At 37.5% G+C, this 21032-nt stretch overlaps 1 protein-coding gene across 1 annotated transcript in view; it reads left to right on the top strand.

Annotated features, from left to right (window-relative positions):
- The window catches only part of COL12A1 (collagen type XII alpha 1 chain), a 106349-nt gene extending 87086 nt beyond the window's left edge, over positions 1-19263 (top strand). Inside the window, 10 exon segments of the mRNA XM_037391817.1 lie at positions 727-780; positions 2240-2293; positions 3430-3483; positions 4591-4662; positions 11485-11520; positions 11627-11693; positions 13282-13470; positions 14517-14585; positions 15635-15805; positions 18181-19263. Coding sequence (XP_037247714.1) covers positions 727-780; positions 2240-2293; positions 3430-3483; positions 4591-4662; positions 11485-11520; positions 11627-11693; positions 13282-13470; positions 14517-14585; positions 15635-15805; positions 18181-18362 — 948 coding nt within the window. The 3' untranslated portion in view covers positions 18363-19263.
- Positions 19264-21032: the final 1769 nt, after the last annotated feature.

The following is a 21032-nucleotide window of genomic DNA, read 5'->3' as shown; positions in this document are numbered from 1 at the left end:
AATTCACATTGGCAGGCTATGTTTATAAGTTGTTTGATTATGTGTGTGACATCAACAGTTATTCATGCTGGGTTACCACACCAGCCACTGTGGAAAATAAATACTGTATTGTCAAATTTAACTCATGTGGATTTAGGCTGTGCATTTATATTACAGTGCTGTAGTGTATGTGGAATGCCAGCTAGTTGTGAAGGGCAATACTTTGCTTCTTTATTATGGTCCTACACCTTATGTCCTGGAAGTGTGTAATGCCTTTTAGATCATGGGTTAGAGAAAAATAGTGATACTTTAGAAAGAACAAGGTTTTACCTTTTCTGAGTGTATATGGCTCCATCAACCAGTTGAGAAAGATAAGGGAGGTTGGGAGAAAACATGTAACTCTTCTCTGCTTTCCTGTTTGTGAAGACATTGCTATCAGTCTCTCTTACTGAAAAGTCCATCACTTCCTTATCAAAATATGTGCCCCCTTCAAATGTCTGCTTGCTCATGTTTTTGATATAATGTCAACCAGTTACCCTGCATTTGCAAATGTTTGTGAGATGATCAGTATTGTCTCAATTAAGACATATATGTATCCTGATTTATTTCATAATGCATAGTTGGCTTATGGATTCCTTAATTTAAGTATCTCGCAGGAAATATTTTGTGTCCATTTATACAAGTTAATTATTTTGCTGATCTGTTCTGTCATTCAGAATCTCTAACAATCATTAATGAAAATTATAGGGTCGTCAAGGAATGAAAGGTGATGCTGGCCAGCCTGGACTACCAGGGAGATCGGTAAGTCGACACTTAGACAACATAATGTCATTTTACACTGTTCCTGATGTAGGTTGGCTGCTGGACAGTTGACATCACTAGGAGGCATGGGCTATTTTCATACCTTCCTAAGCAACAGTTTTGGAAACATAATTATCTTACACTTGGGAATTTGAAGTTTAAGAAATAGTAAACAATTCATAACAGCAAAAGTGAAAGAACAGCTGTACTAAGTCAAGCCAAATGTCTGCCTGGACAGTTGTGAATGCACAGGGACGGACCATTGGATTAGGGAAAGTACACTGATAACCCCCCAGGAAGGTTCCTCAACTTCTGACCACCTGCATTAAATGTCTTCCTAAGGTAAAGGTTGGAAAACATTCGCTGAACTCCTTTACAGCAATGTTGTCTAATTGCTTTCTACTTTTGGAAGTCAAATGGTCTTGGGAAGTCAATTTTATGCTTTCTGAAAGAAGAAAGCAATATTAAATTTCACTTACTTGCAGGTTTCCATATCATAAACTAGGATTAGGTTTTAAGGAGAAAAAATAAAATCAGCCAGATTTGGATAATCTAAGGATTTTAATCTGTAGATGTGGTGATGTAATATTCCTTGGTTACTATATTGTCCTTGAGTTTACTGGGGATATAAAAACAGTATGGGAGATGCTTAAATGGTGGTGTTTTCATTTAGTTTCATGTATCAGATAAGGTCAGTCATGGACCAAGGGCCTTGAATTCTTTACCTGCTTTATTAGTTCCTATAATCCTGAGTAATATACATTTAGGGAATTGTAATGTCCTGTAGAAAGCAATGCTACATTTTCGTGTATGGTGAGATTAGACAGAAAACAGGGTAGAACATGACAACATGATACAAGGCTGCTGAATACCAGTTCCTACAGCAATGGTACTGATCCTACAGAGTGTTGAATGAAATTATTCCTGAATGTCCTGTAATGTAGCATGTTTAAATTTAGGATTTATTCTTTACCCAGAAGCTACAAGGAACAGAAACAAAGAATTTAGAATGTGCACAATAAAGGAGCAGAATGTTAAAAAATAGAACAGTAGGAGGAAAAGAATGATGAAAGAAGAGTCTATTTTTTTTTTCTTTAGATACACTCTGATTGATGGCTGCAGCTAGGCTTTAGCACCACATGTTAAAGGATTAGCTAACATCTGTAAGTTATGCTTGTAAAGGCAATAAACCAGATATATCTGTTTTATGGAAACAGTACTGAAAATTATTTTTGAAGTTGAATTATGGGCTGGTAAGGAAATAAAAGTTAAAAGTAGAGTTGGGTAAAGACTCTTGTATGATATATGTTTTTTTCGAAAGGTTCATTTTGTATTTGTAAATGCCAAAAAGCAACACTGAAGGCAGTTAAATATTTAAATGTGTGCATATATACTGGGATGATTAGCATAAAAATGGTGTTCTTTCATGGATACAGCTTATAATTCCTCTTCCTTCTAGGGAACCCCAGGTTTACCTGGTCCACCTGGCCCAATGGGACCTCCTGGAGAAAGGGTAAGGTTTTCTCAGTTTATCTTGTGAAAAGACCAAGTAATGTGGTTTTGGCTTTTTTTTTTTTTGGGGGGGGGGGGGGGTCACCCCCTTCTTTATCATATCTTTCTATTTTCAAATGCTTTTTCAAAATAGTCCTTTTCTCATTATCCAACCTGGAAAGGTAAAAGGAAGGACTGGGAAAAACGTAGGGATGAAAACCTCCCCAGATAGCATTGGCTAGCCAGATAGGTTCCATAAAAATCGTGCTGCTCTCTTCCCAACTAGGTTTTCAGATGTCTGCACCCATAGAGATGTTATATCTGTAAAGAATCTCTATGCCATTCTTACTGTGAAGGTCAAGTTTGCTCCTTAACTATTGGCTATCTGGATCTAAGCACTTTTCTTTCTATGGGGGATTCTGAAATGTCTTCATAATGAAGGGCATGCACACAGGCATTTCTTTGTGGAATTGTTGCAATCCCTTACTTTTAATTTGGGGTCAGCTAAGTAAATCTCTTTTGTCTTCACAGTGGCATATCACCTCTGAGATGATTGAAGAAATGAATTACCTTTACAGTCAAAATTAATAGCTCATATATGCATTTATAGTCATCCTTTAGTAGGAGTTGATAGCCAGAAATGAAAACAGACCACCATGTGATAGCCAGTTGCCAAAGAACATACCATTGGATTGGTAATTAGTGGGTCATCAAGGTTGATTTGTGAATGCTATGTCAGATTATTGAAATGGGATTTCTCAGCATCACTTCTTGCAGGAGAAGTATCTGAGAGGGAGGTTATTATTCATTCAAGTAGAAACCTCAGATTTTCCAGCTAACCTGTGAGTGAGAGAACAGCAAATAGGGAGATCTTGCTCCTCTGGAATAGGACAACAATTCTTTTTCTTACAAATGTTGAGAAAGACTCATTCTGTCTTCAGTTAACAGCAACTGAATATCTTCTACATCGGCTGAAGCTTATTGCTCTATGGTCTGCTCCAGTATTGTGATAGCTATTTTTATAAACATACATTGTAGATATGTTTTGAAATACGTGCTAAAATAAACCAGAGTATTGCAATTGCATAATATTAAAGGCCATTTTAATCAGGCTACAGTCTTAAATTAATCTGTACTCATGCTTTTGATTTTGAATAGGGTTTCACAGGAAAAGATGGGCCCACAGGTCCCAGAGGCCCACCAGGACCAGCGGTAAATATAATATTTTCTTTGATATGCTCTTGAAACAAAAGACCTGAGCCAAGAAAGAGCTGCATTGACATTTTCAGTTTCTGTCAAATATGAAATGGATCCTTCGTTTAATATCCTAAACAGATCTGGGAAACTGTCAGTAAAATGTGAGCAGACAGCTGCATAAAGCCTGTATTCGCAAACATTCATAAGGGTATTTTAAAACTGATTCTGCCTGTGTAAATAAAGGAAGAGTAAAGGAATAACCTGGATTTTTAGCAATAATCTTCAAATGCATAGCTAGGTCTCCTGAAACAAATAAGCTCAATACTTGTAGTCTGGTGAAAAAAACCCACTGTTAATACAAGTTTTCTTGGTGAGTATCTGAGGATTAGTTTTTGCTTAAAAAGCTACTTTGTTGTATTTTGTGGGACCATGATAGAAAAGGTGTTGGTTTTGGAGAAAAACATATACTGGATCAGACTGCCTGAGATAGGCAAGTTGATGCAGCTTGATGTTACCAGGTCCAACCAGTAGCAAGATGGAAGATGTATTCCCAGTAGGCCTATGCACACAGAGCACACATTTACACCATGATATTTATATAGACAGGAGTTGCTAGAGCAGGGTATTATTTAGGCTGATCCCACTCCCACACAGTTGTCTTTCTTGTGCTTCTTTGTGGATGTGCAGATGACCTTTTATCACATAACCTAACACTGGTCTTTTATTTGTTCATATGTATCTAGTATCACTAGAATGACTTTTACAGACTTCTTGTGGACTTTTACATGGATTACAGACCTGCTAGATGAAGTTAGAAGGACAAACTGTCTTGTACTTCTTCAGGAATTTGTCATTAAAAGTGATACCAAAACCACTCTCTCCGTCTTTAGATTCAGAAATACCTGTTAAACTGTGGTGTTATGTAAAAGGACACATTTCCATGAAGAAACAAAAAATTTTTTCCAGAGGAAAATTTTCAAGTCTGATATGTACCTAACAGAAAAGAAACCTGATAGGAGTAATTTTCAGTATTGCTTTGCACTCAACACAGCAACATATTTCTTATTAGCACTTAGGCAGTTGTGGATTTCCACAATTCACTTTACATGTCTTCTGCTGTAGGGTGCCCCAGGAGTTCCAGGAGTTGCTGGCCCAAGTGGAAAACCAGGGAAGCCAGGAGATCGTGGGACACCAGTAAGATAATTATACACTTACAGTATCAAATTTAAAATTACAGTCTGTTGATGAATATGAGACTTCTCCTTTCTTTAAATACTTGTCTTGCTCTTTCAACAGTGGTTAATACAGTGGAGCTGACCTAAGACCGCAAGCCTTTTTTTCACAAAAAATTATTTTTACAATATGGCATTTTGCTGAGTTTAATAGTTGGGGCTGGAAATTGTGGTCTCTGGTTTCCACTAAAAAGATCGTAGGCTATTATGTGCCAAGACATATATTCCTACACTGCATAAGTATGAAGAACTAGGTCAGCAAAATGACTGGAAAGTCTTTATATTTGTATATATGTGTGGTATACTGCTGAAGGTGGACAATATTGATGATGTTACACAATCACTTCTGTTTTGCAAATATTTTGTGCATTTTAGAATGCAATTTAAAAATTATTTGGGAGTGGTTTCTGGGGGTTCTATTAAAACCTTTAAAGTGCATCCTGAATAAGAGAAATAAGGAGGTACCTCCCACCAACAGTTTCAGGAGAAATTTGAATTGATTCAATTAAAAAATCCAAGAACACAGTGTCCAATCCTCTTTAAGGGCGTTATATTATTTCCACATTTTGATGTAATATTCAAAGAAAATGACTACAAATGAATTAGCAAGGGAAATATTTTCCAGAGAGTGTAGCCCCAATACAACTCCTTTGGTTATCTCAGTATGGCAGTGTGGCGTGTAAATCATCAGTACCAAATGGGTTCTGCAATGTTCTAGTCAGGAGAGTGTTTAGTCAAGCATGTCTTTCCCTAAGCTTAAGTAAAACAAGTATCATATATAGCATTCAAGACTATTTCATGTTTTTAATGTGCTTTCATGCTATAGAAAAGAAAATTAATATTATTTCACAATACAATTTTAGATGTTGCTTACTAATACTGTAAGTTCTTAGGTTAGTTTTCTTACTATTTCATACAGGTTTTTCTAACAGCTGATTTACAGGCAGGATCTCTGAGAAATTATGCTTGAGTCAGGAGTGGAGACAGCAATCGAAATGAAAAGTCATTCATTGCTTGTACTTAATGTCTGGCAATCAGCCAGAATTTTCCATCCCACTGTAATGTCATTGTGTATGCAACAGCTGGATAATCTGGAAAGATATATAGCAGGCTGGGCAGCTTGATAGATATGAAGTGGAAGTTCCTAGGAACACCTGGAAGCTGGGTCATTTTCTCATAGACACACTAAATCAAGTCTGCATTTGTCAGCCTATAAATCACATTTCTCCTTGCAGTAGAGGACATTGAGTGTCTTAGGAAAGCACTGAAGCTTTCCTGCCTTTAGACATGCATTGTTAATGTGATTTTCCTGCCAGGTCAGATGCTTGATAGACATAGCCAGGGCACAAGGTGCTGTGGTTTGTTTGCAAGTGAGCTTCAAGCTACCAGTTGTTTCAGAGTTTTCCTTTAGCAGGGAGACCAGATAGCTGACTCAGTTCAGCAGCAAAGATCTGCAGGTAGACAACGTGCATAGAAGGAAATTTGGCTACAAGCCCAGTTTCAGTGCTTTTGCAAAGTAAAGCAGTCAACTCCTGTACAAGCACCTCCTACACTCTAATCTTAAGAGTTCCTTTCAGTTAGAAATAAATTTTTTCTCCAGTTATTGCACTTTCCTGTAATGGGACACTGTGCATCACATTTACCATTTCTTATGTTTCTAGAACAAATCCCAGCAGGGATTCTGGCTTGCACCTTGCACAGATGTTTTATCAGACTCCTGGTGGACAGAATTTGAATGCTTTCCTTTGTGTCCAGTATTAGAATTGCCAAAGGTGCACCCTGATGGCCAAATACAACTTGCAGTGTCATGAATCATAGTTCAGACCGGCCTGAATTTGTAACTTCCTCTCCTGGACAAAGAGAATGAGGCTTTCCACCGCCTCTGGTAAATACAAGGAGTAAATAATTTCTGACCAGATCCTGCCATCTGTTCTTCTACCTGAAAAATCTGTGTTGCTGGTACTATGCAACACAAGTTAGGTGAAAGACCACTACAAAGGAAGGGACGTTATAGCCCAGGCAAAGGATACACAGTTACATGGAAATTATGAGGAGCCTTGGTGTTGCAAAGATATTCTGAGTGAATGCAGTCAATTGGGGCTCTTTCCTGATGTGTTAAGTACCACTCATGTGCTAAGCTGAGGCAGACAACACCATGAGTGTGGCTGTAAACACTTCTCAGACTCAATGTGTACTTATACTAGAACAAGTTGGTACCATACTTGGAGTGTTAACTGAATTTGCATGGAAATAGGAAATTTGACTTTTTTAATTTGCTTATAAGTACTTCCCAGAGAAACTTAGGTGTTTTCTCAGTGTAGTAACAAAATGACCACAAAAGGAGCAGGAAGAACACAAATGTGTCAGTGATCTATTGAGCATTGAGCACTGGCTGTTTTAGAGACTAAAATACACGTCCTCTGTCTGTCTGGTCTAACAGAGAGTGAGAATTTGGTACGGACTGCTACTACAAATTGTGGGGTAACAACCAGCAAGGGTAAGAAAGAGTCATTAAACTAAAAGAGGATATTGGCTTAGAAAGAAATAGATTTGATTTCTGTGAATAAGTGTAATGGGAAACCGAAGATCTTGGAGTGTCAGAGGAAAAGTTGCAGTACTGTTTTTGTATAGGTATGAGAGTGAAAATGGTAATGGATGGATAGGCAGACTAAGTTGTCTTAAGGTAGTGCTGTCTCGTTTATAAAACAGACTGTGACAGCTGGGTCTGACTGTTGATCTAGAAGGTCCCCAGGAATCCCCAGGAAATAGTGCAAGGAATTTATGTTTTATATATAAGGTGGTATTAGGCTGATGTCTCCAGGACCAAACAGACTGTGAAAACCTTTAGAGGGTAAACTCGGGCACACAAGGGAGAAGTTTGTTGTGAGTTAAATGCAGTTTTGGAACGTTTTCCATTCTCTGCTGCCATGTGTTTACCGATCTTGCATCCAACTATGCAGACATCCTAGATGAAGTCTCAGAAAGATACTGCTTTGGGAGCAATGAACTGGTGGTTCTTGTGGGGAGCAAACATTCTTTTGGGGAAAACAATTGAGCGCATTATCTTTTAAAGTAAAAATAGCAAAACATCCTTTGTTTTGTCCTCCTTCAGCTGTACAATTTTGCTGCAGCCCCAGCCTTCATCCCACAGCTCAGAAAAATCCCACATGCAGCATAAACTAGCTTTTCCTCAAACTGACCCCAAGTGACTCCCTCATTGCAGGATATCAACAAAACAGAATGTCAGCAGCAGCTGCTGCTTCTCAAAATGCTGGCAAGCAGTTGGCTAAATTCCACTTTTTTGTCCATTAAAAGAAAATAAACTGAAATTTGAGAATATAACCAAGTGGGAGGAAGGTGCAAATAGCAACCCAGTAATTACAGTTGTAATTATTTTTTTTTGGAAATTATATTTCTAAAATATCCAGGTGTAAAATGAACTTCGTTGTTAACATAGCCAGTCAGCCTCTAATATCCACTTTTATATATAAAGTCTGGAATAACCTATAGATTTCCAATTATAAGGTTGAAGCAATGTACGTCACAGATTGAAGAATGAGGCTCATTTGATTTCAGTGAATTGTAAAATTGACTGTGTATTGCGTGTAATTAAGGAATGGCCTTAGAATTTTTCTACCTGGGGGACCTTTGTTGGCAATACTTTGGAGCAATGTTGTGATTTTGTTACCAGAGCACCTTCTTGTCTTACCAACATGGCTTGCGGCTGAAGACAGCCTGAAAAACTTTCCTTGACCGGTCAGCAAAAATATTTCCAGAAACAGTATTCAGGATTTGAACATTTTAAGTTTGCTTCATTTTTTTCTCTTTTGTGAATGCTCTAGCAAGTGAGTTAAATGGAATACAGCATTTTAAGTAATTATTAGAATATTGGTGGGATAGCAGACCAGAAGTCTGATTTTTAATGTTTACACTTACCTAGTAAATGGTATGAATGAATAAACAAAAAGACATATTGCATAATTTGCTTATGTCAAAACAACATGAGGTTGTACTAATGCCTAAATGTACATAATGCCTAAATGAAGGCAGTAGAAAGGAGGAGAATACAATGAGCAGGTACTATAAATATGTACTTAGCAGATAATTTCAAACAAATAGGCTTTCAGAAAATAACAAAAATCGCCCAGTTTCAAACAGAAAGAGAAGGACCTAATAATTTGACAGTATTTTGCCCCCAGATTTTCATGTTATAGACTAGTACAAGCAAAAAACTTGCAAATCTGTTCAATGGATATTTCAGATACATGTGATAGTTTATGACTGAGATATTAGTCTGTTGGATTGAGAGTCAAATTACATCTCTTTTAGAGCTTCACTACATCAGCTTTTACCAGAGTGTTAATTATGAGAGAATGACAGACAGAAATGTCATATTTTCCTGATGGTTTTAATTGTTCCAGTTTATTTATGTTGTTATGGCATTTACAAGTCCGTGGTCTGTTTCAACATGTGGCTGTACTAAGCTAAAACTAAAAGACAGACCTTTTCGCTGTGGCCTTCACAGCGTAAGAAAATGTGTAGATGAAAGGGTAAAGGACAGAAAGGAAAGAATATTCATCAGTTTGATGAGTGTATTTTTTACATGTTAATAACTGTCTCATTGTTATGATTTATTCCAGTGACACATTTATGGTGTCACCATTCTAAATCTTTTATTTGAGTCTGTACAATTAATTTTGTATAAACGATGTGTTATGCATGATGCAAATGAACTGTATGCCAACTACTTAACTCAGTAATGGATGAGCTGCCTCATATTTTCAGTGGCATGTCATGGGGTAGGCACATGCAACACTGCTGCAGAGGAGCTCAGACAGCATACTGAGTTCATACCCTGATGCACCCCATGGAAACTTGTTTGCCCAAAACCTTGATAGAAGTCTATGAAACAGTGCCACTGGATTTGAATTGTATCTGCTGTGACCTCAGTGGAATGATTTGTTGTCTCATATTGTTGAAATTAGTTGCAGGTACTATAGAAATGTCAAGAAAAACAGCTGCGGCCCACACTTAGCCTTCGCTTTTTTTAATGGTGATAAACAGAGTCCTTGAAGAAATACTAAGATGCAAAAAGCAGTAGTACTTGGGATGTGTGTGTAACTATGCAGGGAGCCATGCAGAGCAGCAGATGACCAAACTGGTCTTTCACCTTTGAAATACGCCTTACGTTCAAATAGTAATTTAGGGCTATAAGTGAAAATCTATTTGAACTCATGCTACCCCCTTTGTGTTTAAATAACAAAGCTCCTGTGCTCTTTGGACACATTCTATCAGATTAATTTACAATAGATTTTTAGGACTCAGCTGTGGCCTAACTGCATCTGCTGAAGTCATCTGTAAAACACTGTGGCCACTTCAGGAGCCATAGTTTTGGCCAAAGTTTTGTTTGTACTGCCCTGGGATTTGGCACATGTAGCATTTGTCACAGTGAGTATTCAAGAGCATTGGAAGGGCTATTCATGATGGCTTCCTAAGCAGGTATTGCAGTAGATACAGTTTTCTTTTTTTTTCTTTCTTTCATTTGTATTTTGATGTCAAAACTAAAAGCATAGTTTTAAAACACTTTGCAGATTTTTAAATTTTTCAGAGGGTGACCTAGTGGCTAAAACAATTGACTGTGGATCTAATTTTCTGCTTATTTTAAGTGGCCAACTGCAAATTTTACTGTGTCCAAAATCATGTCAAACAGACCAAAGCAAGTTATAAACATCTTTCTGAGATCATTGCTGTCTATTTTGAAAAGCTTTAAAAATCCATCATACCAAGTATTGTGCCATTTTCTTTGCAATGGATGATTTGCTCTCTCTTGATGTTTTTCTTTCCTAGTAGAGGTATGCAAAAGTAAGGCTAAAATCTCAAAATCTTTTGTGACGTGCACACACAAAATTTTGTTTGCAGAGTATGTTGTGTGTGCATATCTACAGTTCAGCATTTAAAAACATCTTTACAGCATACCTAATGTTTTTCCAGCCATATACACATACATATATAAAAATTAGAGTCAGTCCTTCTGGCTGGGTTCTTACATACTATTCTTGAAAACCAAAAAACCCACAACAACCACTAGAGTATTCAAAGGCAAATGGAAATTGCTGTTAGACAAAAGTTAGCTCTTGGCAGATGTCAATAATTATAAAGCAGATCAAGCTAAGACTTCTGTGAGAATATTGTAAGACTAGAAATGGTTGAGAATTAGCAGGGAAGCTGTCGTTATAGATAGAATAAGAACTTAATGGCATCTCTTCATCTTATGCGTTACCTCTGCATAGTGCTTTTTTTTGCTTAACACAGGCTGTTTCTTGTGGGCTCAAGAAGACAGCTGCCCTTCCTAGACATGTTATTCGACCTAGCTTACCTTCTTTAATGATGAGTTCACTTAAGACTTAAAATTAAACAGTCAAATATAACTCATACAAGGCCATTCACCATTTACAGAAATGTGATGCTAAAAATTCAACTTTCAAATTGCCAGTGTGGTCCCAGTGTCAGAATACATCAGTTTCTTTAGCCCTAGTTTCAATTTTTCCTTCAGACCTTTTTCTTCTGCATCTTTTACTGTTTTTGATCATACACAAAATATCATTGCTTGTCCAGTCTTTTCTGGAACCTGCTTTAACATCTCTGAAATTTGAAGTTAAAGGAGGACTAGGTCTGTCTTCTTGAAGGAGTCAAAATGTTTTCTAGAATTGCATGTCTCAAACCTGTAGGTGGAGTGGAATAATATAATCCTTCAGTTGCTTTATTTTTACTGTATTTGTTTTAGGGTACACCTGGAATGAAGGGAGAAAAAGGTGACAGAGTAAGTCTGCTTTAAAGCCAGTTTTTCTCAGAGTTTTTAATTCAATGCTATGTCTTTAAAAGCACAGACACTCACTAATGAAACACTTGGTTTGGTTTTGATTTAGGGTGACATTGCTTCTCAGAACATGATGCGAGCAGTTGCAAGACAAGTTTGTGAACAACTGATAAATGGTAAACAGTGTTGCTTGCATTGTCTCTCATACTAGTAATTTACTACTTTGTTTGTTAACAGAGAAAATGGTCTAAATTCAAGGTGAGGGATACTGGCCCCAGAGCATAGGGAGAGTTTTAGTGATCTGATAGTTGTCTAATGCCAATGATTTGGTGGAAAAAAATGTAGCACTAAATTTTTGCCAGATCCAGATGGCTACCTTGATCATGAACTAATTTGTGATCTTTGGTAATACACAGGCAAATCTAATTCTCTGTCCAAGGAAAGTGATCTTCCTTTTGTCAGTCTTGTCCAAAATCACTTCATCTTTGTCATAAAATCAGTATATATTTTCTCATTAAACACATCTTCAGGAGGAGGCAATCAGTGAGAAAAAGGATACTCACTGCAGGTACTTTGCTAGCAGGAAAAGACAGATGAGTGTTGGGTAAATACTGCGCACAGAACCATCTGTGCTATGCAAGAAAAAATTATATTTGGAGGACTCCAAATTGAATTTCAGTCCTCTATGGCCACACAGTGCAGCTCTGCAGCCCATGAAAGTGTTCTCTGCAGAGGCTTTCTCTCTGTCCCTGAGGTGATTGCTGTAAGTAGACCTGCCAAGGAGGACAGAGACAAATGTGCCCATAAATTGTTTGTAATATTGTTTTTACAACAAGGGTCAGTGCTGACTGAGGTAAACAGATACTTCTTTTGGATCTTTAAGAGTGCTTGTGTACAGGGATGAGGACAGAATGTCCTTTAAAACGTCTGTGTTGGCTGCTATTTAAAACATGTCTATTAGTTAGCCATCACAGAGGAAGGAAAGTACATTCATGCATGTATTAGACTTATGAATAAGCTTGTGTTAACTGAGATCTTTTAGCATCTCTTTTTTGAACATCCCTGCCTTATTTTTTTCATATTCAGCTCATCTTTTCAGGGTTATGCTAGGACTGGCACCTTACAGTAATCAGGTAGGGCTAGATGTGGCCCCTTGTTGAGGGCTCCTTTCTGCATAGTTTCACAACTGTTGCTTTGGTTGAGACACCCTTCTTTGGAAATGAAATTTGCCTATATGCAGAAATTATTTGGGTACAAGCCTATGCATCCTACAGGCTTAGGAAAGCAACTTCATAGACTATGTGCTGCTAGCCCTACACATGAATAATTTATAATGTATTTGTGGTAACTTCAAAGCTCTGAAAATACATGGAAATGCGATACTCCACTTTTAGAAGTTTAACAGGTCCTTTCTGTTCTTCAGAATAAAAACAACATCTAATTAGAGCTCTGAGAGCAAGAGTATTGTAAACAAATGCTCATTTTGTGACTTTAATTGCTTTAAAATTAATTTTTGTTAATGTTATTGACTTCCAGAGTCCCCCTTACCTTTCTTTTCTGCCCCCTCCATTTATTTTCAGCCTTCTTATGAGATGTTCATCTTAAGTCTTCCTAATTCATCCATATACTAGTTCACCACTAATTTATTGAATGGGAAGGATAGGATTTAATGAGGAGACATAACTTGTTATCCCTTCCCACTCTGATAAAAGATTTTCACTCATTTCACATGGTTTATTGAACCGTTTTTCTTTCCTTTTGTAGGCCAAATGAGCCGGTTCAATCAAATGCTGAATCAAATCCCGAACGATTATTATTCAAACCGTAACCAGCCAGGGCCACCAGGACCACCTGGTCCCCCAGGAGCTGCTGGGACAAGAGGAGAGCCTGGGCCTGGAGGAAGACCAGGATTCCCAGGACCTCCTGGGGTCCAAGGACCACCTGGTGAAAGAGGTCAGTAAATGCCAGGGCAGCTGTATATTTTGCAGTGGACATAGTGCAGAGGCTGCCAGAGAGGCAGTCTGATCCCTTTACCATGTCAGACTAGGAAGCCCACACCTTGCAGTAGCCTGGTAGGTCAGTTGTGTTGCCTGAGGGATGCCAATGTTCTGAAGGACAAGGTTAATTATATCAGTGCTTTCCTCTGTCTCTCCCTTACTCAAGTTTCATGAAATACAAGTTGGTACAACATTTTGGCTGTTGTCTTAGGCTTCCACAGGATATCCCAGGAAAACGAATGTTCTCAGAACTCTTCTGGCACTAAACAGCTACATCTTGAAAGGCTGTTTGGAGTAACACAACTCTTTGCAGAACAGAACTCTGATTAAGAGAGAAAATGAGTCATTACCAAGAATAAAAAGTAGGAGTTGACAGAATTAGGTCTCCATCCTTGGCTCTTTGCAGTACTCCAAGGGAGGGAAGCAACTCTGAACTGAGTTTGAGTATATGGATAAACCTGTTTTGTGGCTGCCTTGGATCACTGCAACGACATGGAGTGTCTTTACTGTATTCTGTTGTGGCCTTTGCTCATTCCAACTGTGCTGCTGTAGCATAGACTCAGTGCTGTGTTTTCTAGCATGTATTTTAGTATAACCTTTAAAATAAAGACTGCTCTTTCTCAAACTTATTTCACAATATCTAAGAAAGTGTAAAGCATCCTTCATAGCAGACATATGAAAGCTTGAAAATACCTTCCGGTTTGTAATTTAAAATAATAAGGTTCTGTGGTGGTTTAAGTATCTGAAAGACTTCTCTTTGAAAAAAATAATTTACGCTAAATTACCTCTACATCCTACTTTATTTTAGGTGAGTATATTTTTGTCAAATAATTTTCCCAAATGCACATTTGGACATCTGTACAAAATAAGGTTTGACCAGCCTTGTTACATTACATAATGGGAACTAAATATTATCAATGAGAGACCATGAAGAGATGTTTGTTGATGTGGTTTCCTTCCTTAGGTGTTTTTTTTTTTTTTTAATTTTTTTTAACTCTGTAGGAATGCCTGGAGAGAAAGGCGAAAGAGGGACTGGATCTCAAGGACCACGAGGTTTGCCAGGACCACCAGGTAAATATTTCATGTTTTATCAGATTACAGAAAAGTAGGAGAAGATGACACTATTTTTTCATAGGGAACCAGACTACATATGGTGAATGAATATGCTTTACTCTGCCCATGTCATGTTTTTGACATTTATTAGAGTTTACTGAAAACCCCTACCAAAAAGGGTAATTTAGAAAGACTTTTTGGATATGGCTAATAGGTATTTATCTTCATCTTGCAATTTACTCATCTGGCGTGCTTGTTTGTATGAAAATGTAATTCATGAATATACATTGTCCAAATATTTGACATATATTTTCATGTATCATCAGATGATACTTCATAGTTCCATTTTTTACTTGTGATTACAGAACTACAAATTTGCCCTGGATTACAAATTACTCCCACATGCAGAGTTACCAAATGATAGAGACAGATGATTTGACCATTGGTTTCAGTCTTTGTATCATGCAGTTTTGTTCACTGATGCCTTGGCAGAAATCAGCTGCATCATTTTTTTCTGCTAGTAGTTTACTGGGCTAAACATGGTTTTTCATTACAGGACCCATAAGATGCTTGCAGCAAATTGTAGCTCCAGTTACTTGAAACTTTAGTTTTCTGCTAACCATAATAAGACCTCTTCCAAAAAAAACATTACCTCATCTATCCTGGGGCTACAGGGTAGCAGAATTGATGTACTCCTATATTTTAATTGAAATTCAGTGTGTTTGTCTAATCTAGTAGTTTCCCTCGAGATCTTTGTATCTTAACGCAGAAGCGAAATAAACCAGAGAATTCATTGATGTTTCTTACTTGGCTCAAACCTTACTAAGTCAGTTTCTGTGAATAAATCCTTAAATAAGCCACACACAGGGAAGCAACTGATGATGAGTCATATTTCTAGTTTTCTTTTGTTTTTATTTCTGTTGACCCCTGTATAGCAACAAAGCGCAAGTGTTTTCTCACCGAAGACATAGCTTACTCTGTGTAGTCTAGACAGCAGTAATGTTAGCAGTTTTATCAAGCTAGCTTTTATAGAAAACAACCTCCCAACTTTTCAATTCTAAAATTAGGTCCACAAGGAGAATCTAGAACTGGTCCACCAGGCTCCACAGGATCACGAGGACCACCAGGGCCGCCAGGTCGTCCTGGAAATGCGGGTATTCGAGGTCCCCCAGGGCCACCAGGATATTGTGATTCATCCCAGTGTGCTAGCATACCTTACAATGGCCAAGGATTCCCAGGTAGGTTATAAACAGCTTGCCTTAAATAACCTTCACAGATGTAACTGTTCACATTGAGTTGCTTTACATGGGACAGTCCTGCTAGCCTGGATGTACCGAATCAGGAGGAAGTGGTTGCAATGAGCAGGCCTACCTCATTGTAATGTGCAGGTATATGAGCAGTCATTTGGACTTTGATGCAGATTTACTTGATGTTATGTGTGGTTTGCTTTAAATAGGAAGCAGTAACAATATTAGTCTTTTTTTTTTTTTTTTTTCTTAAAGATAGACAGTTAGTAGTTGGTAATGTTGCTTATAGGATTTAAGTGACCATTTTCTTCTTCTTCTTTTTTCCCCTCCATCCCCACCCCTTCCAATCGTCTTCAGAGCAAGGTTGAATTCTCCATGTTTCTCTTGAAAAATAAAAAGAATGCTGTGGCTGGCAATTTCCATGTGTCTCTTTTTGAGCAATGTCAGGATTATTTATACAAAATTGATACCTGAAATAAAATTTTTCCACAAAGGAAATCCATTCGGTGATACAGTGCAGACAACTGAAAAACACCACTGTCCTACAATTTCTACCGAGTTAAACACCATGGAATCTCTGATTAGTCCTGGGTTGTATCAGCCTTCCACTCTGTGATGTAGCTTAAAACAGTAGGCTGCTTCTGGAATCAAAATAAAGGGTCACAGTGGTCACCAATTTCTGACTGGAAATATACTAATATATTTTACATGGGGATCCTGCAGGACCACAGTATAGTTAACAAATTAATATGTATGCATTGCAACATCTCAAAGTTTGTGTATGTGATACTACTATTGGATATGGTTTGCTGTTAGTGTATTGTGCATGTACCCATGGAAAGAAAAAAAAAAGAAAGGAGATATATATATATATATGTACACACTTGCAGGCTCAGTGCTGCTGGTTAAAGTGCCAGGTGGTTGTGCAGATTTCACACACAATTCTTATTTAAAAGAAAAGGAAAGAAAATTGTACCTGTGATTCAGCAGTATTGTGCTTTCTAGTAAGCAGCTATGTATACATATATAAATATATGTGTATGAGTTAACCGTTATGTATTTAGTTGGATGAAACTATGTGTTTGCACATCAGATGGACTTTTTTTAAAAGACTAACATCATCTTTGACCTGTTTCAGGTTTCGGCTAACACATTTTCTAAGGCGCCAGTGCTGCTTACAGTTTGAATACATGAAAATCCTGTTTCTGAGATGTTTGCGCACGTGCTTATTAGAAAATGAGTCCGTATGGATATTTCACCACGCATATGGTTTTTGAACCATGTTGGCCTCATAGAATGGGGAGATTCTTTTTACTAACACAACTCGTGAATGAGATAAAGGACAGTGATGTCAATTCATTAAGCCTGTTGCATTTCAATAATAGACAGCCTTTCTTTTTTTAAAAAAGACCCAGACCATCAAAAGCCTCAAAGGTGAAGGAGGCTTATAAAACTACTAACCAGCAAAGGTAATGCCATTAGAAGAGACAGATTTAACCTGGTAAATGAGAAATGACTTATGTAAATAGTAAACTAATTGTGGCTTGTAAATGATTTGTATGAGACTGTACCCACTAAAATCTGTTAACAACTCTAGGTGATGCTTTTGCATAAAAGCCTGCTGCTGCTTGCTATATGCCAGAATAACATCTTTGACAACTTATGAAACCTACCTGTCTGTTGCTTGTTACCAACATGTCTGAATCGGGGCATGCACCTTTTTTTATATGTAATCTTGTTGGATTCTGTAACTGCAGTTATAAATACCAAAGTTTTATAATTATTTTTCTTCTGTTTTGCTGTAGTTTTTGGTGTTCCTGAAGCACCAGCTGTAACTCGGTTTGTTACGAGGAACAGCACAAGAAAATGACATGTACTGTATATTGCCGCTGGTGATAGTTATGTCTACACTTCCTTTCCCCTTCTCAGAGAAAATTAGTATATGGCAAACCTACCTGTTCACTTTACCTGTCCATGTCTTCTACTAATTATGCAATTTAAAATAAACTCCAGTGCTTGGATTTACTGAAGTAGCTGTAAAATAATATTTTTATTTGATTTGCTTTGGTTTTGTTTAAATAGTTTTACAGTAATTTGTCCTTTACATAATTCAAAACTCTTTCTGTAATGATTTGTGTATTATAAATACAAAGCTTTTCAAAATTTAAACTTTATATTATTTTACTGCCAAAAAGTATTCATGAACAAAACTGAAAAACAGTCCCAGTGAACTATTAATTTATATATTTATTATATGGAAATAAGATTGGACTAACGTTATGTAGGCAAACTAACTTTCATTGTATTTGTGGATTCAAAGACATGCGATAACTATTATGTTCAATCGGACAACTATTTTCAACCAGAACCGTACGTGCCTGAAAGTGGACCCTATCAACCTGAAGGTGAACCTTTTATAGTACCTATGGAGTCAGAAAGGAGAGAGGACGAGTATGAGGACTATGGAGTTGAAATGCATTCACCAGAATACCCTGAGCACATGCGCTGGAAAAGGTCACTGTCAAGAAAAGCAAAAACAAAACCATAAAAGATCTGCATCTTGTTTTGGTTTTTTTGGTTGGTGGTTTTTGGTTTTGCTATACCTGCATTTGCAGATACACACAGGGAGAGTGCATCATTTCTTTTACAATACAGCTTTCTGGTCTTTTCGTATCAGACGCACCCCTGTTTTGTATCTGGCTTATGTGGGGATAGCAATGTGTGTACCTAGAGTCTTCATATTGCTCCGGAAATGCTTGTAAAATACTTTTGCTTATAGTGGCTGCGTGCAGGTTAATATATGCATTCAGTTATCCCAGTGCTGCCTTTTCATTAAAGTAACGTAAAAACGAATAAATAAAAAAAAGAAAACCAAAACCCAAACCAAAAATAACCAAAGAGTTGCTGCAAATTTTCTAAGGAGTGTCTGCTTTAGCTCTACATTTTTCTTTTTCAAATGCATGCTTGCAGTTCAGTCAGATCACAGGTCTGCATTATCTAGTTAAAAAAGAAAGAAACAAAAAGTTCCCTCTCCTTCCAATATCATTGTCATTTTCTTCTATTCTTAGTTACACTTTTCAGAGCATATACTGCTCTTATACATCTCCTTTAAACACCACAAACATTAAGTAGCTGAAATCATTGTATCAACTGGATACAGTTTAATAATGCCTGAAATCTCCTTGTTTGTAGACACAGTAACATTTATGCCAAATTGCAGACAATCCTGCAGAGATGGAATTGCATGTTTATGTTGTATATTTAGTATGGGTTTTTTTTTCAGAATACAATGTTTCTTAGTTATCAAAAGCAGTTGGAAATTGTTTGCAAGACTATGGATATAGAATTGCTGCTTTTATATTTTAACTGCAAATTGTGAATTTCACTGCCTTATATTATTTATTTCTGAAATGAAAGAGGCATTTTTCAATAAAACTACTGAAAATTTATACCTGTCTATTCATTTCTTGAAAGGCGCAATGAGACTGAGGCGTGTGTATTCTATTAGTGTTGTTTACTTAACCATTCGGAAATGCCAGCTACCAAAAATCAACTAGAATGGGAATAGTCTTAAAATAGGTATTTGAGCTGTGGTGTCTAGAGGTGGGTGGATGAAAGCAGGAGGGAATTCCTTTGTCTGAGGCATGAATAAGACTTTTCCCAGATTCAGTCTGCAAGGCATTTGGTGAAGAAAATGTAAGAGAGTCTCTGAGCTTCAGTCGCTGTCTTTTTGGGGGGTTTCTGATGGATGGCTGTTGCAGAGACACTTTCCGCCTGAGGAACTACTTAAACTGCAGTGAGTACCTAAAACTACACAAACCTTTATTTCCTTGTGTGCTGTGAGCATTGTAGCCATGGCAGCACTGACTCCAGTATTAGCAAACAACTTCCTTGAGGAGGTGGTGCCTGATGTTTGATGAGCTCCATCCTGCTGGGACCATACATGAGCTGGCTACTACCTGCTCAGGAAGGCATCTGTATCTGCAGAAGCTTTGATCACAGTAGTGACTGTGGTGGAGCTTTACCTAGAGACGGTGACAAGGATGATTTGGAAAAGAACAACAAAACTGCAGTGGACCAGAAGAATTACTTGCTAACTGAGGAGAAGAGACCAGACTGGTGGTGATCCTTCCTATCCATGGTATCTTAGCCAAGGTCTGTCTCAGAAGTAAAAATGGCTTTTGCCGTAGGACCTGGAGCAAAGCCTTCTAACTTCATTGGAAAAGCTGGAATGCCATTTCTTAAGATCATGCAAGACATCTGTCACAGAAGTGACACTAGACATGCTGGCTGGCTTCCTAATCAATGAATTGTACTCCACGCTGGAAGCTATATAACAGATTTCACTGTTCACAAATGGGAATTGACAATTCCATAGACTGCCTGACTGGTTATCAGTGAAACTAAATCCAAACAAATGGCATTTCAAAGACTGATCTTGATTATAGCCATATGCCTTTTAGATTGTAAGAGAATTATTCTGGGATGAACTGAGGTACATTTAAAGGAGAATCAAAGCCATTAATTCTTTATGTTTTCTTCTAATTGCAGAGAGTTCAGTAACAAAAACATGTTCTGCAGCTTCATGGCCAATAAAGAGATACAGGTGTCTGACAAAAAAAATGATTCTGGTAGAAATTTGGAGAAGTGATTAAAATGTTTTTTCTGAATTGCATTTAAAAATAACAACATCTTGCATTGATCTCCATTTGTCTTTTTTCCGGGATTCTGAGTCCCTAGGAAAACCTTAACCAGATGCTCACATCTACATAAGAAAGATTCCCTTCTTTCCTCCAGACAAAGTTTTACCTTATTTAAAGCATATATTTTAAATTATTTTTATATTTCTGCACAAAACACACTCAATGACAGCAAACAATGCCTTGTATTCTTTGTGTTCTTTATTAATACCTATCTTAATAGACATGCTGCTATTTGGTTATCTAGTGGCCTGAAATATTTAAACATTCAATAAACCTAAGGTTGTTGGTAGTCAGTATATTTTAACAACAAAATTCCGCTCCCAGATCTGCAGGATGGATGCAAGCTCTAGGATGTATATTTCCTACAGGCACAGATTTACAAAGTAGGAGTCATGACCATCTCGGAACTTACTTGAGATAAGTGCCGAGAAGCATTTGTATTTCATATCCCAATAACCCCCAAACCTGGTTAACACTTCTTACACCTCTTTGACAGATGACTTCTGACAGTGCAT

Source organism: Falco rusticolus, chromosome 6, assembly GCF_015220075.1.
Source record: "Falco rusticolus isolate bFalRus1 chromosome 6, bFalRus1.pri, whole genome shotgun sequence".
Lineage (NCBI taxonomy): Eukaryota > Metazoa > Chordata > Aves > Falconiformes > Falconidae > Falco > Falco rusticolus.
The sequence above is the reverse complement of the archived record's forward strand: the minus strand, read 5'-3'. Positions and strand labels throughout refer to the sequence as shown.